Here is a 15,578-nt window from a genome sequence, read left to right on the forward strand (position 1 = left end):
AAGGACTTACACGCAGAATGTACCATATAAAAAACTCTTAAAACTAAAATGTCCATGACAAGGATATGTATAAATAAATTCTGATTACTTCATACAATGGTAAACCTGATGTATTGGCATGAAAGGGAGTCCTATGACAAACTGTTGAGATTTTTAACAGAAGATTATGAAATAGAACATGGAGTAGAACTTGATTTTAATATAAACGTGTATGGGCATAAGGATATGGGTATAAAAGTTATTGCCCAAGTATGAACACAATTTTTTCTTTTAGGATGAATTTTAAAATTATATTTGCTTTCTTCCTTTTTTCTGTGAGTTCCATTTGATATTTTTTCTAATGAGCATATATAATGCTTGTATCATGATATAAAATTATTTTCAGACTGGAAGAAGGGCTAGAAGGACAGAACTACGGAAATTCTGTCCTATCCCTAAAAATGTAGTTAAAATGAATAGACTTAAGTAGAAAAAACTAGTTTCCCCATAATATACAACGTTGTGAAGATAAAGAGGCACATTCGCTGTGTTAAGGGTGTGTGGTTAACTTGGTACAACTTTTTCTGACGAGCAACTTAGCAATGCCTAGCAACAGCTTCAGAAAACGTTTACGTGCTTTGACTCCCATCTAGAAATCTAAGCAAGGAAATATTCAGAGATATGGATGCAGGTTTATCTAGAAGGGTGTTAATGCGTTGTTCTTTTTCAATTATAATTTAAAGTTTGGAGCAACATAAATGTCCACCATAGTGGAGTATTTGTACATATATCCCCGATAACTCACTCAACAAATATTTGCTGAGTGTCTGCTGTGCCAGGCTCTTTGGCAGACCCTGGGTCTAGTGGTGACCCAAACTAACATGTCCACCTCCTAGTCCATAGTCTAGTTATTCCAGTGGGAAAGACAGACATTATCAACTCATTCCACTAATAAGTTAGGTGCTATCCAAGAAAAGTACAGGATGAAAATGTGCATATACAATATTACTTTATAGCCAGATAAAGAATATAATAAAAAGAAGTGTACATAATGTGCTGTGAACATCTATTTATTATCTCGAGAAATGATCTTCTTGCCAAACGGGGGACTTTCTCTGAGGGCCAGAAATGATCATTTACAAACTATTCGCCACTCAACAGGGAGAATGGAGTCACAAAGACTTAAAGCAGAAATGTTCAGAACAACTTCCATCCGAGAACTAAAGAGAAAGAGAGATGAAACCTCTCAAGTTATAATTTAAATAATGTGCAGGTGTGATCCAATTTGAAAGAGGAAATTTGAAAGGAGCACTTCTTTATCAAGGTCTGAAAATAAGGTGTCAACTTTTCTCTTTCCACTCTCCAGTATCTCTAGCAAGAGCTTCATCTCCTTAGGGTTTCCTTTTGGAACAGTTGTTAAGGTCAAGTCATTAACCTTGGTAGGTGGGACTCTATGTTGTCGGCTGCTAGAATCAGCAACATTTGGGGGGTACGGATCCTTTGCTCCCTCATTATTTAGGAATTCTAGTTCTCTCCTGACGTGATAGGCTGAACTTTCTTCCAAGGCACTTGAAAAAGAGTTATAAATTAATTGCGTGATTGAGGAAGTCTTGGAAAGACCATGCCGACTCCCTTGTTCCTGCTGGTTGGCTGTAACCATAGCAACCTCTTACTCCAGACCAAAGTTCAGCTACTGTAAATCTTTATGACCATGTTCATAGTCCAATGTTCATTAGTATGACCCTTCCTCATGGAGAGAGAGGTTTTATATTTTACAAGCAAGTGTTAGACTCCATTTCTACATTCTGGACTCCAAATGAGAAGGTCCAGAAATATCATAAAAAGATCTTTGTTCTTTTACCCTAGGATCCTTATTTTCCTGAGAAGATGCCTACGGCAACGAAAAGATGGATGTTCTTAACCAGCTTTGTCACAAGCTTGGGGGCTTTAATCGTGATTTGTTCTATTCTTACAACTCAAGAATGGATCCGCAGTACAGTTGCCATTAGTGACACTTCTTCGAACGGTAGTGTAACTATCACCTGCGGACTCTTTCGCGGGAAGAGTATTCAAGAATTGAATCATGGACTTGCAGAATCAGACAAAAATTTTGAAGGTAAATCATAACTCACTTGAATGGATAGAGTGAGATTGAATTAACTGGGTGAGAGTCATACCATCCTGTATTTCGGCCAAATAGCCCTTCAAAAATAATTTCCTTGTGCACTTAGCTGGGCTGTAGATATGAACGCATATTTTTAATTTTGAAAATTCACTGAATCATTATTTCGGCTTCCTCGGTTCTGGTTGTGTCTATTAGCAAAACAGTCTAAATCATTCTAGCAGAGGCTATGCTTAAACAATACTACAGAGTGTATTGATAGGTAAATAGTTAAGTAAAAATATGGAGCACCAACATGGTGTTCTACAGCCAGTAGCGACAGCATTTTTAACTGTATTGACTGTGGATTTTTAGTCGGAGCAAAAACCTCTGTCCAGAACTTAATTACTGGCATCTATGCAAGGAAAAAATAAAGTGGAAGATATGGACAATTTCTTATCCTTATTATCTCAAGTTCATTTCTTTCACTGATTTGAATCTGCAGTCTTACCTCCAAAATATCTCATTGCTGTTGGAATTGATATTAAATTTCCATTAAGTCTATTAATCGAATATTTTACGGGAATTCCTAAATTTTTTTTCTGATTTCATACACACTAATGTCCTACTCTCAATGGGAGGAAAACAAAAATTCCTTGAGAATGATAAGTTGAATTTAGCTATGTGTTTGGCATTTGAAGTTTGAATATATACCGTTATGTTTTCTAAATTTAAAACCAAATTTGTAACTTGTTTACCACCTTAAATGGACTTTGTTTCGAAGGGTGTTGCGTGCAGCTCACTACACAGGGTTTATCAGGTATTATGCAGTCATTACCTCTTTCCTTATAAACATACGTCATTTTCTGCCTTATACAAATGTAATGTTTAGCCCTCATTCCGTGCATAATGGTGGGACATTAGCTTTTGACATTAGCTCCAAGTTCTAGCTCTGATTTGTGACTTTATTAATGAAATGATTTCCTTAAATCCAGAGCAACATACTTATATTTCCAAATTACAAATTTGCCTTTTAGACTTTAGCAAAAGCAACGTCTCGCCCAGTATTTTAGCAGCGTTACACATCTCCTCCGGTACCAGCCTCAGGTCCTCAGGAAAATGAGGAATATTTTCTTTGCGGCGACTAGAAAAGAAGACTTTCAAAGATTCACTACCATTTTCAGTTCTGTGAATAGCATTTGCGAAACCAAAACTTGTTCTACTTCCTGAATTTCCAGACACTTGTAAAAATTTTAAAATACGAGAAAACAGCCTGTGAATTTTTTGATTTTCATACAGTGTCTGTTTGGAACCAGTTGGCTCCAATTTGAGATAACTGGCTTCAATGAGATCCCTGACTCCCTACATCCAGAGAAGCACCGAGGAGGCCCGGGTGGGTCAGCGCCTGGTTCTAGAACCCCATGGGAGTGACGTGAGCACAGTGGCTTTGGGAGGGCAGGGGCAGCTGTGGTCAAGGATAGCTCTGAAGGCGGCAGGCAGCCCTGTGGGCCCACAGAGGAGGTGGAATATTTGCATTTCCTTTGCCTGGCTCTCTATTTTTACTCTTTTCTTTTCTTTTCTTTTTTGTTTTTCCTACTTTTCCTCTTTTCCCCAGAGAACCACATTCCAACTTCAAGTCACTGCCTCCAGTCACCCCCGGGGCTGTAGAAGATAAACGACCTCCCAGGCACTGAGATGCTGCACAGTTGCCGGGCCGTTCAAATCTGCTAGGGACACCTCAGAGCCCAGGGGGTCTTCAGTGTTGATGGTTTTAGCAGTCATTGAACTGGGAACACTTGCAAACAGTCCTCTCGGAGAGGGAAAAGCCACATAACCCAAATGTAGATGGCGGTTCAGCTGGTGCAGGTGTGTGGACATGGTCCCCCGGGAGCAGATCTGCAAACGCGCAGTGAGACAGGTTCTTTAGGACCACACGGGCTTATTGCCAATCAGAAACCAACCGTTGGCAGTACAATAAAATCATCGTATAAGTGCCACTTTCCTGCCCTGCTGTGGTGGATTGCCTTTTCGTATGAGAAGTTAACCATGTCAGTTTCTTAGCTAGGATGAGTTCACACTGAAGTCTCCAAAGAGCAGTGAATATTGCAAAGCTCTGCTATATTTCTCCATAGGATTTATCACATGGTGCCGATTTGGGGCTGTAGATTTTGAAATGAAGTGATGATGGCTGAGTTCAACTTGCCAAAATAATTCAGCCTACAATACGCCAATTGGTGAGGAAAAGAATCAGTCCAACCTGGGGAGGAAACTCTCCGTGGTGTAGCTAGATTGTTAGGGCAGCTCAGGCTTACCAGAAGCTCTATAGCCTCATCCAGAGGCATCCCAGCTGGTCCAACACCCAGACGAAAAATGCCAGGTGTCCACCCGTGAGCACGTTGCCTTGCTACTCCAAAGAGTCTGAATATTTAATTTTGGTTCAAAGAAACCTTCCTGAGAAGCTACTATGTGAGTGAGGGGCTTGGATCCCAAGCGGAACTGCACAGAGCTGGGTGGACTCACCACCTAGTCTTTCTAGAGAAAGGCCCCGACCCCATCAGTTAAATCCATCAGCCCACACTACTTGTAGGACAAAGGTGTGTGCAGGTCACTATGAGAACAAGGGGCAGTTTCACCCCAAATGTGCCTCCCCCTGCCCACCAGTCTCTTTTCACTACCTACCCCTTTTGTTCCGGGGGAACTCAAAGCTGTACTATTGGCTCAAGCTAAAAATAACGAGGCAAGTGAGTCTGCTGCAAAAATCAATGAACTGCAAGAAGGACTGAACTGAAGAAATGAGGTTTATATCTCCAGAATTTACAAAAATCCCCTTCTTACTTCTCCTATCTGTCCACCCCACCCCATACACATCCCATACTTTCCCTCGGGGTGGGAGCGACATATCATTTACCCCCAGAGACATGACCACACTGGGCAGTGTAGCATAAAGGGGCAGAAAAAGCTTTCCCCCATCCTTCTTTCTGAGACACCCCTCGTCAATTTCCTAGAGGCTGAAGCCATCAGCTGGGATGTCCTGGGAGAGCTCCTAGGCCACACTCTGGGATCCATGGAGTTAATGAGCCCGTCCAGGGATACACTGTGGTCCAGGGACTGAGAAGCTCCACTGGGTCAGGCCCCCTGGAGACCAGGTGCTTGAGGAGGGGCTGGAGACCATTCCTCCGCACAAGAAAGCCACCGGCTCTCCCTCAATTTCTGAGGACTTCCTGAAAACCAGAGCTAGGAGGGCCAGATGGCCAGTGGGGCTTGAGCATAAATGTCCAGGCACAGGAAGTCCGGATGTCCGGATGACCCCCATTTGTGCACTGCCCACCACCCAGTACATTTCGGCCTCCCAGCTGCGGGAGCTGTGGCCTCTTTCCCCGGGGCTGCCAGAATCCGAGTGATTAGTTTCAATTGTGAGGTGGCTTTCTCGATTCTGTCGCTTGACCCCTCAAAGGAAGGAAAAAGGACAGAATATATTTGCTAATTTTGTAGGCAGAGAGCAGCTGTCATGCTGTGGAGGTTGATTGTGATTTCATTCTTGCCAACTTTCACTGAATTCCCAGCTTTCATTGTCTGAGTTCTGAGCCAGGAAGGGGAGGGGAGATACAGCTGTCATACCTGTGTGGCGGGGAATTCAGAAGGCCGAAATAGAATTTGGAAATATGGCAGGTAAAATTAAGATAAATTGTCACATGAATTCATAGAAAAGTGTGAGTCAGTAGGCTCCAAGTGGACTCCCTTTTGAGAATTGATGTCTAATAGATGTTACCAACAGTCAAAAAGAAAGCCAAGGGCTTCCCTGGTGGTGCAGTGGTTGAGAGTCCGCCTGCCGATGCAGGGGACACGGGTTCGTGCCCCGGTCCGGGAAGATCCCACATGCCGCGGAGCGGCTGGGCCCGTGAGCCATGGCCGCTGAGCCTGCGCGTCCGGAGCCTGTGCTCCGCAATGGGAGAGGCCGCAACAGTGAGAGGCCCGCGTACAGAGAAAAAAAAAAAAAAGAAAGCCAAACCTGACTGTCACTTTCTAATTTACTCTGAAAAGGTGGAATGTTCACCATTTGCAGATGAACATCCATTTACAGCTTTTAATAAGAAAATTTCTCCAGGGCAACTTGGTGCCTTGGCCACAGGACATTTTTCCCACGCTGAAATTTTTATTTTCTAGTTAAGTATCCAAATTTTGTCTTATTGGCTAAGGACAGAGGTCACTTAGTCCCCGGCAAACTTCGGATTCAGTGCTGGAGTTCCCTCTTTCATTGCTCAGGCAGAGGCTGTGGGATTGTGCAAAAAACGGGAGCGGCTCTTGCCCGTGGTGACTAACTCTGGAAACATCTGCAACATTTGACCCGGCACCTCTGAACAGGTGTGTCCTGCTTCTTGTTTTTCCTATTCTGGTGTCATCTTCCACGAGCTGCAAAATAGGTGTGTGCTACACCACAGCCAGGCCAAGCCCTCACCACTGCATCTCCGGGGTGAGCCAGGCAAAGGAGCTAGAGCCTCGGGCTTGAGGGCAGGGCCTTCGGAGCTGTCCCAGCCCAGACAGCTTCCGGGAGGGCAGGGGGCCCATCGGGCCCTACCCATCCCCATGCAGGCAACGGGGGGTAGCAGAGAGGACAGCATTCTCAGTTTAACCAATGCCTTTCAGAGTTCTTACCTGGAGTGCATAGCAAAGGGGACTGCGCTGAGAACTTAGCCCTTCCCGTGGGTTAATAACAGAAACAGTGACAAGGGCCGGGCACTGCTAGGGATGAGCTGACTGGACGTGTGTGCGCTGAACTTTGCACCCAGTCCCGTCTCACTGAGTGGTGAACTCATGGCCTCCGTGTTGCTGAACTGGTTTTTCCCTCTTCTGTCCTCTCTGGTCTCCCGTGGGGTTTGAAGGGCTGTAGCTGTGCTCACGGGAGACCATACCCACATTTCTTTTCTCCCGCCCCTTGTCTTCCCTGACTCCTTTCTTGTCCGCTGGCCACACCCTCCTGCCTGCCTCTATCCCCGCTCTGTGTGGAGACACTTCCAGCCCTGGGCTTGGCCACGTGACATGGCCATCAGGATGAATTCTCTCACACACGAGGATCTTTACAGCCAGATTCCCAGCGTCCGGATGTCTGAAGGCAGATTTGCTGGCCTAAGCTCTTTCATGCCCACCCTCTGTCCGATGACAGGAAATTTACCTCCCTCGCAAAGTACCGCTGATTTAAAAAGAAAAACATCTGAACTAATAACATGTGGGTATTCAGAGGTGGAGAGAGGATGGACCCCGCACAAGTATTGTCACATCTTATTGGGAGAGTTGAGCCCGTCTGGCCAGCACGGGTAGGGAGGTAAAGTCAGACTAAATGTGTGCAGAGTCGGGGCCAGGCTGGCAGGAGCTTTGGAATCCCGTCTTATGAAGAACACACTGGGGTTTATATCCCTTTTCAAATACTGGGAAAGGCTCCAGGCAGGAGAGGAGGGAGTGGATTCTGCGTCGCTCCAAAAGGAGCATTAGGATCCAGGGTAAATGTTGTAGAGACGCAGAATGAAAAACCTTTAAATGACTAAAGAGACGCAGTGATGGAAAAGGCCACCTTGCAAAGAGAGAGCTCCTTGCTGCCAGGACACGTTTCAGGAGGAGCCTCCAGACCTCCTCTGGCTCCCAGGGCCCCATTCCTGAGAATGTGCCACATCCACAGCGGAGCAAGAAGGCTTCCGTGGCCGTCCTGGTTTCCGTTCTTTAAAGCTGCTCTGGGGTGAAGATGTGAGAGGCACCTGCCCTCTCCCAGGGGACCTGAAAATCAGGAATGGAAAGAAGGAAGCTTTTCCTTTTCCTTTCCCACCCCCATCGTGGTTCTAACACCTTGTAATTCCCAGTGATGGTGTTAGTACATTACTAAAGACTCTGAAATCTTTTTCCCAATTTACTTTTTTCCTTCTGTCACTGTGACTTTCACAGAACCTCTAAACACTTTATTGAATGTGGTGGCAATCTCCTAAGGGCCACACTGGCTGCTCTTGGAGATGTTTACAAACGCATGGCTGGGTTTCCAGGTAAGTGTGGGGAGAGCGTGTCTCTGGTGTCTGCTCATTTTGTAAGCAAAGGAGGGAGCGGAGGAAACATGCCTGGGGAGGCTGGCGGGTGGTGGTTAGAGAGGGGAGAATGGCAAAAGCAGGAACTGGTGGCAAACGGCCCAGGGCACCTGCGTTTCATTTTACGCAAGTGCATATCCACGTCTGGAGCTCCCCTGCACTTAAGAAATATGCAGATTTTATGAAAAGGCTGACAGTTTCTAACCCCAGTGCCTAAGAGGGTAGAATGGGGAAGGAGGCAGAATGGGGTGCGCGAGGGTGGACCTGCCCTCCGGTCCAGAGTTGGTCTTTGCATTTGGTGCTGCGTACTTACCAAACACTGCTTTAGTTTTAGGGACATTGAACAGTTCTTCCCCAAAGACTCTGCACTTGGTGGTCATCCTGTTCCTGGTCCTTAGTTTGTTCACTTCGCTGTTGAGCTCTGTGTTCACCTTCTACAACAGCTTCAGCAACCCCTATCAGACGTTCTTGGGACCGATGGGGGTGTACACCTGGAACGGACTCAGCGGTGAGTATCGGCGAGAGGACGTGCTCTCTGCCTCTGTCCCCCTGCTTCCCTCTCACACACGTGGACACGCACAGTCACGGTCGAGCCATGGGCGTTAAGAGGGCCCCCTGTGTGCTGAGTTGCGTGCTGGGGGCTGAGGTTTATTTTTGTAAACTTGCAGCATTTATTCAGTCTCTTTGGAAATAAAATTCTGTTTCAGGTGCCCAGGTAAGAGACCAGAGTGAGGTGAGGAAGGCGTGTTAGGTGTTAAAATATATGACATACCGAGGCTTTGCTTTGGAGTATCTGGTGTAAGGAGTTGAACAAAAAAACACACGAATCCACAAAGCATTCACTGGGCTCCCGCGGCGTGCTTTACTCCACATTAGGCCCCACGTGATGTGTGGAAGTCAATACGTGAACACACATGCACACACATGCACGTGTGTTATTTAGTCTCCTTCTTGCCTTCGTAGAACAGCAGTCAACTTGACAAAATCTAAACCTGATCGTGGCACAGAGAGCCACCAAGAATGTCATTTTGGAGAATCTGGGGCCAATGCCCTTCTTGTGGGCAACCTGGGAGTCCCAGATGTTGCCGGGCGGTGTTGCTAGGTTGTGTTACTTGTTTGCTGGGAAAGGTATTGGGGTGAGGGATGGGAAGTGGAGCCCAGCTTGAGTCACAGTGTTTTGGACTTTCTCTGGGTCTCATGGACTCTGTAGCCACTGTGTCTGCCCAGGGACGTGGTCACATGGGAGCCTCGTTGCCCATGCCGGGCAGCCGGGTTTCTCCTGCTCTTTCCCTCCCTCCACGAGAACCTGATCTTGAGATCGAATCAGAAGCAGCCCATCCTACTAACCGGACGGCTCTGGAGGTGCTCGCGTGGTGGTGCATTTAAAAAAAAAATAGGTTACTTTATTTATTTATTTATTTTTAATTTTTTTTTAAAATTTTATTTTTGGCTGCATTGGGTGTTCGTTGCTGCGCACGGGCTCTCTCTAGTTGTGGTGAGCGGGGGCTACTCTTTGTTGTGGTGTGTGGGCTTCTCATTGCGGTGGCTTCTCTTGTTGCAGAGCATGGGCTCCAGGCGCATGGGCTTCAGTAATTATGGCTCGTGGGCTCAGTAGTTGTGGCTCACGGGCTCTAGAGCATAGGCTCAGTAGTTGTGGAATATGGGCTTAGTTGCTCTGCGGCATGTGGGATCTTCCTGGACCAGGGCTCGAACCCGTGTCCCCTGCAGTGGTGGATTCTTAACCACTGCGCCACTAAGGAAGCCCGGTGATGTATTTTTAACACAGACCAGGAACGTTCAGGGACAAAGAAAGGTGCCCTGGATATTAGGCTGTAAGGAAGCCTCAGAGGAGGGGCTCTGGGCAGCAGCTTTCTCCCGTCCTCCTGCTGAGAGGCCATCCTCACACTGGCCGCTGCAGGTGGCTGGAGGGGCCCCTGTGCTGTGGCTCCCAGCGGTGCTGTGCTGAGAACGAATACCCGGCTCTTGGGGGAGGGAAGCCCTGACTGCAGCCCTGGCTGGTGCGAGTGTGTAAACACTTCCACTGCGGCCTTTTTCAAGCTAATGGTTGAGGAGATGTGTGAGCCAGTCCCAGCCCAGCATGGATACAAGGGAGAGCCACGCAACTCACTGCTCAAGCAAGCGCAGTTCATAACTATCGTGCACCGCAATGGTGGAAACTTGAGCTGCCCCGGGCAAGCCTGCACCATGGCCACGTCGCACGCTCACCCCTCAGCTCTGAGCGTTTGGTGTCAGGCTGCTGTAGCCACATCCACACGTGACTAGCCCTTTCCTTTCTTTCTGTGATTTTATTACCCGGTGGTAAAAACAAATAAATGCCCCAATTTAAAGGGCATCTGCTGTGGGCCAGGCACGACAGTCCCTCGGAATGAGTATTCCTGCTTCCTGGCTCACAGTGGAGCTGAGGGAATTGGCTCTAAACTCAGAGATCCTCATCCAGATGCCAGGGATCCTTGCCCCAAGCTGTTTCTAGGACGCTCATTCACCTCCGTCAACCAAAGCAAAGGAAGGACTCATTGGCACTCGTTGCCGGGGTAAAACATAGATTATTTTAATTTTTGCTCATATGCTTAAGAAGCTAAGGGACACTGTGGCTGCAGGTACAGCTGGATCCAGCGTCTCAGCCAGCACCATCAGAACTCTGTTCTCCTCCAGTGTTCCCTCTATCATTAAGCAGCTAGGCTGGTCCTCTTAAAGGCAAGAGGGCTGCCAGCCCTTCTTGGCCCATCACCGATGCAGCAACCCCAGGAGAAAAGATGACTTTTCCCCCCAAATCTGACTCTCACTGAAATTGCCCTTCTCCATTTCTGGAGCAAGCTCCATGGCCGGCAGGGTTGAATTCACTGACTGAGCCCCTTGGCAGAGGACTGGCCACCTGGGAGCTGGGGAGGATGGATCTGAGAGGAACATCGGGCTCTCGGACCAGACGGGAAAGTCCGATGTGGGCCCAGCGGGACAAAGCCGGCCCCCATTCCTCGGTCTACACCTGCAGGGCTCGGAGCGCATCCCTTCATCTCGGCAGGAGGGAGCCCCAGGCTTTTAGCCTCTTTCTCCATGGCCGAGTCTAAGCTGGCTTTGCACAGGGCACGTTTGTGGAGGAAAACATGGAAAATGGGGCCTGCAGCCTCCCTCACCGCCATCCCCACCTGCTTCTAACAACAAAGAATTGTTTGCCAGGCAGCAAACTCTGGCCACATTCCCTCCCAGGCTTGGGGCAAGTTCTGACACACAGAGAGGCTGTGAGCTGGGCAGAAACACACTCGGAGACTTTGCCTTTGCCTCTCTGTCCAGTCTTTGGCTTTGCCTCTGAAGGCCCTCACAGCCTCCAGCTTTGATAGGGCAGACTTGGGCCCTGAGCTTGGTCGGAGAACTTAGTGAAAACTCAGTTCATGGGAGGCTCAGCCTGCAGGGGGTTTTGGCCACAGAGATGCCATCACTGTGTCCTTGGCTTGGATCACCGTGGGGAGAGGGCAGGGGTCAGGCTGCCCTCAGGGGTCCTGGAGGCAGAGGGAAGGGCCACACACCCCTCTCCAGGCTGGGCTTGGACACCCTCTCGTTGGCTGCAGGGAAGAAGAGGGAGTGGTTTGCTAGTTTGTTGCTAAAGGATCGGGAGGGGGTTCTGCTTTTATGAAAAATTTATTTATTTATTTTTGGCTGCGTTGGTCTTTGTTGCTGTGCGCAGGCTTTCTCTAGTTGTGGCGAGCAGGAGCTACTCTTCGTTGAGGTACACAGGCTTCTCATTGCGGTGGCTTCTCTTGTTGCAGAGCACGGGCTCTAGGCACATGGGCTTCAGTAGTTGTGGCGCATGGGCTTCAGTAGTTGTGGCGCACGGGCTCAGTAGTTGCGGCATGTGGGCTCTAGGAGCACAGGTTTCAGTAGTTGTGGCTCACGGGCTCTAGAGCGCAGGCTCAGTAGTTGTGGTGCACGGGCTTAGTTGCTCCACAGCATGTGGGATCTTCCCAGACCAGGACTCGAACCGTGTCCCCTGCATTGGCAGGTGGATTCTTAACCACTGCGCCACCAGGGAAGCCCTGGGATTCTGCTTTGAGGAGAAAAATACCAGCATCACCTCCCGGGCCACTGTGCCCTCTGACCCCAGCCTGGCATTGCGCAACCCTGACCCCAGGGGATAGAACTGTAGTCTGAGAGATGATGGAGCCGGAGAGAACCTTGCAGACGGTGTGTCCCAACACATTTGAACCTCAGTCCAGGAACCGAGAGCAGAGAGTAACCCAGCAGGTCACACGGCCCGATGGGGACAGGCTGGGGTGGGAAGCCAGTGTCCCGAGCCTTCAGGGCCTCCTCCTTCTACCAGGGGCTCCCTCCAGGTCCAATAACTCTTCTGTCCCAGAAGCTGGATGACAGGCTGTGAGAGGCGTGCCCTTTTTCAGGGGGCTCAGGTCAGCATCCGTGTCCATGGCGGCCCCTCCCAATTCAAATCAAACCATCTACTTCAGGAAAAAGTGTTTAACCCATTTCCATCCTACCCCTTTATGACCAAGCTTTCATTAGAAACTTCCCAAGAGCACGATGAAGGATAATTAAGGGGTGTGAGACGCATAGCGCAGAGAGGAGGGGGTTTGTATGTACTCACTCCTTTTATTATTAAGAAATAAAACCATTGGGTTGAGGATGAAAGACCGTCATCACGGAGAGTGAGAAGTCCTCACGCAGAAGCCCTCTCATTAGGGCCCCTGGAGGGCCGTTCCCCGGGTATGGGTTACGATCAGGACAAGTTTGATGCCAAAATGTCCTTCTAGTTCTGGGTAAATGTCAGCACATGACGAGTCACGCAGCCTGTGCCCCAAAGGACCTCCGTCCTGGGGATTCCCGGACCCGGGCACGCTCAGGCCCCGCCCCACTGGACGGTTCACCGGCAGCATCACTCGTCTGGAATGTCTGCGTCCTGACCTTCCTGCTCCCACCTTTTTAAACAGCTTAATTGAGATATGACTCACATACCATACAGTTCACGCATTTAATCTGTGCCATTCAGTGGTTTTAGTATATTCACAGACCTGTGCAACCATCACCACAGTTGATTTTAGAATATTTTCATGGTCTCAAAAGGAAACTCCTCCCCCCAGGCCATCCCCAGTCCTAAGCAGCCATGAATCTACTTTGTGTCTCTAGCTCGCCCACTTTGGAAAATGAGGGATGAAGTTCAGAGAAGCTAAACTCATCTCCCAACGCCAGTAGCTGGAGCCCTTGAACTCTGCTCTCTCTGACTCCAGAACTATGTTCCTTAACTAGGCCAAAGGAGCTTTCCAAAGTCAAAATGGTGGAATGTGCTCTAGTGAAGGACATTGTGAAGAATAAAAAAGGGAAGCTAAAAATTTTAAATGCTCTTTTATATATATATATATATATATATATGAATTCATTTAATTCTTACAACAACCCTTCCAGGTAGGTATTATTATTACTTTCTTAAACATCTTTATTGGAGTATAATTGCTTTACAATGGTGTGTTAGTTTCTGCTTTATAACAAAGTGAATCAGCTATACATATACATATGCTCCCATATCTCTTCCCTCTTGCATGTCCCTCCCTCCCCCCGTCCCTATCCCACCCCTCTAGGTGGTCACAAACCACCGAGCTGATCTCCCTGTGCTATGCGGCTGCTTCCCACTAGCTATCTATTTTACGTTTGGTAGTGTCATGGACATATATACACTACTAAAATGCTCTTCTAAAATGAGTTTAGTAAAGAGATCCTTCCTGGTTAAATGCTGTGCTCTGTTGTGTGTAGAATGAAATCCCAGCTCCGGAGCCGGCATTCAGGGCTCTCCAAGTGGGCTCGTCCTCTGTACCCTGTGCTCAGGACCCTCAGCACCCCTCCCCATCAGATGAGCTTGTGCCTCACACACCCGGATGCTCTGAGTTCATCAACCACCACGCGTCTCTGTTTGGGCCGCCTTTTCTATTTGTCCTTCCTCAGCCTTCCCATCCCGCTGGTCTCTAGATAGTTTCCCCGTTGACCTCCGTGTTCAAGCATTTATTCATCCCTCATTCAGTACACCTGCTAGGTTCATTGCCCAGGGAAGTGGGCAGAGCAGCTCCTTCTGAAAGGGCTTGAGCTGAATGTTTGTCCCTGTCCACAACTGCCCTGCACCGTCTTTAGCATTTGGAGCCTAGAATCTAGCTCGCGCCTTTCATTTCTTTTACGTTCCCCCTAATGCTTAAAAGAGAGTAAGTCCCAGTGTAGATATTCAGTGAATACCCATAGAGTACGTGTGATAAAGGAAAACAGAGACATTAAAAAACGTATCACCGTGTTATCTATGAAACTATTTCTTCCTTTCAGCATCCTTCATATTCATAAGCATGGTGCTCTTTGTGGGGAACACACAATCCAATCATCTCTCAGAAGAGCTGGCCCAGAGGCTCTACCCACTTTATCCAGCAGTCACTCACCAAGGAACCTCCCACAGTTACGGATACTCATTCTGGCTCACCCTGCTCGTCATTCTTCTAAACATAGTCACCGCGGTCATCATCACCATCTTCCAGAAGGCCAGAAAGCAGTGGAAGCAGGAGCAGAAAAAGCCCATGGAATATGCCCCAAGGGATGGAATTTTATTCTGAATTCTGTACCCGCATTTGGTGGTTAGGTCTACTCTGTTGTATGCCAGCTCCCCGAGCAGTAACTGGCTGGCTTGTCTGGGTGATTGGCAGGTAAAATGCAGGCCTGTTTGACTGTCATTCTGTGACAGTTTTTGTATCTCATGACACTATGTTCTTCATAACTGATGTACCCTTGAAAAAGGATTCTTCCCATGAGGGTGGGGAAGATGAACAAGAAAGCTCTCCAGTCCTTGTAGTGTTCAAAGCAGTAGAATGATTGTGAGCCTATGGACCCTTCTGACCTGGTCTCAAGCTCTTAGGTAATAAAGGTTTGGGTTACGCACCTTCCCTTTGAGTTGCTCAAAGCACTTTGGTACCTATGATCTCATTCATCTCAGGAGAGACCATGCATTTTTATTCCACTCTATGAATGAAGACTTCCAGGCACAGAGAGATTCAGAACTTTTTTTTCCTAGACCAGGTGTTGGAAGCAAAAGGAGAGACCTAGGGGTGTATGACCTGGTCCTCTGGACCCTCAACCGCCCATATAACTTAAAGCCAATGGTGAGTAGAAATGCTGATAGTCATTTTTGAGTCTCCAAGATGGGTTTTGTTTTATTTTATTTATTTATATTTTTTTATATATATTTTTTGCGGTACGCGGGCCTCTCCCATTGCGGAGCACAGGCTCCGGACGCGCAGGCTCAGCGGCCATGGCTCACGGGCCCAGCCGCTCCGCGGCACGTGGGATCTTCCCGGACCGGGGCACGAACCCACGTCCCCTGCATCGGCAGGCGGACTCTCAACCACTGTGCCACCAGGGAAGCCCCAAGATGTGTTTTTTGT

General features: G+C 48.0%; 1 protein-coding gene across 1 annotated transcript; it reads left to right on the top strand.

Annotated features, from left to right (window-relative positions):
* The first annotated feature begins 1,742 nt into the window (after positions 1-1,742).
* CLRN3 (clarin 3) lies at positions 1,743-15,097 on the top strand. Its single transcript, XM_024751532.1, has 3 exons — positions 1,743-2,095; positions 8,474-8,653; positions 14,473-15,097. Exons 1-3 carry the CDS (start codon positions 1,867-1,869, stop codon positions 14,751-14,753), a joined length of 690 nt encoding a protein of 229 aa, XP_024607300.1. The 5' UTR covers positions 1,743-1,866; the 3' UTR covers positions 14,754-15,097.
* Positions 15,098-15,578: the final 481 nt, after the last annotated feature.

The sequence above is a fragment of the Neophocaena asiaeorientalis genome, unplaced genomic scaffold (assembly GCF_003031525.2).
Source record: "Neophocaena asiaeorientalis asiaeorientalis breed wild unplaced genomic scaffold, Neophocaena_asiaeorientalis_V1.1 scaffold108, whole genome shotgun sequence".
Taxonomy (NCBI): Eukaryota; Metazoa; Chordata; class Mammalia; order Artiodactyla; family Phocoenidae; genus Neophocaena; species Neophocaena asiaeorientalis.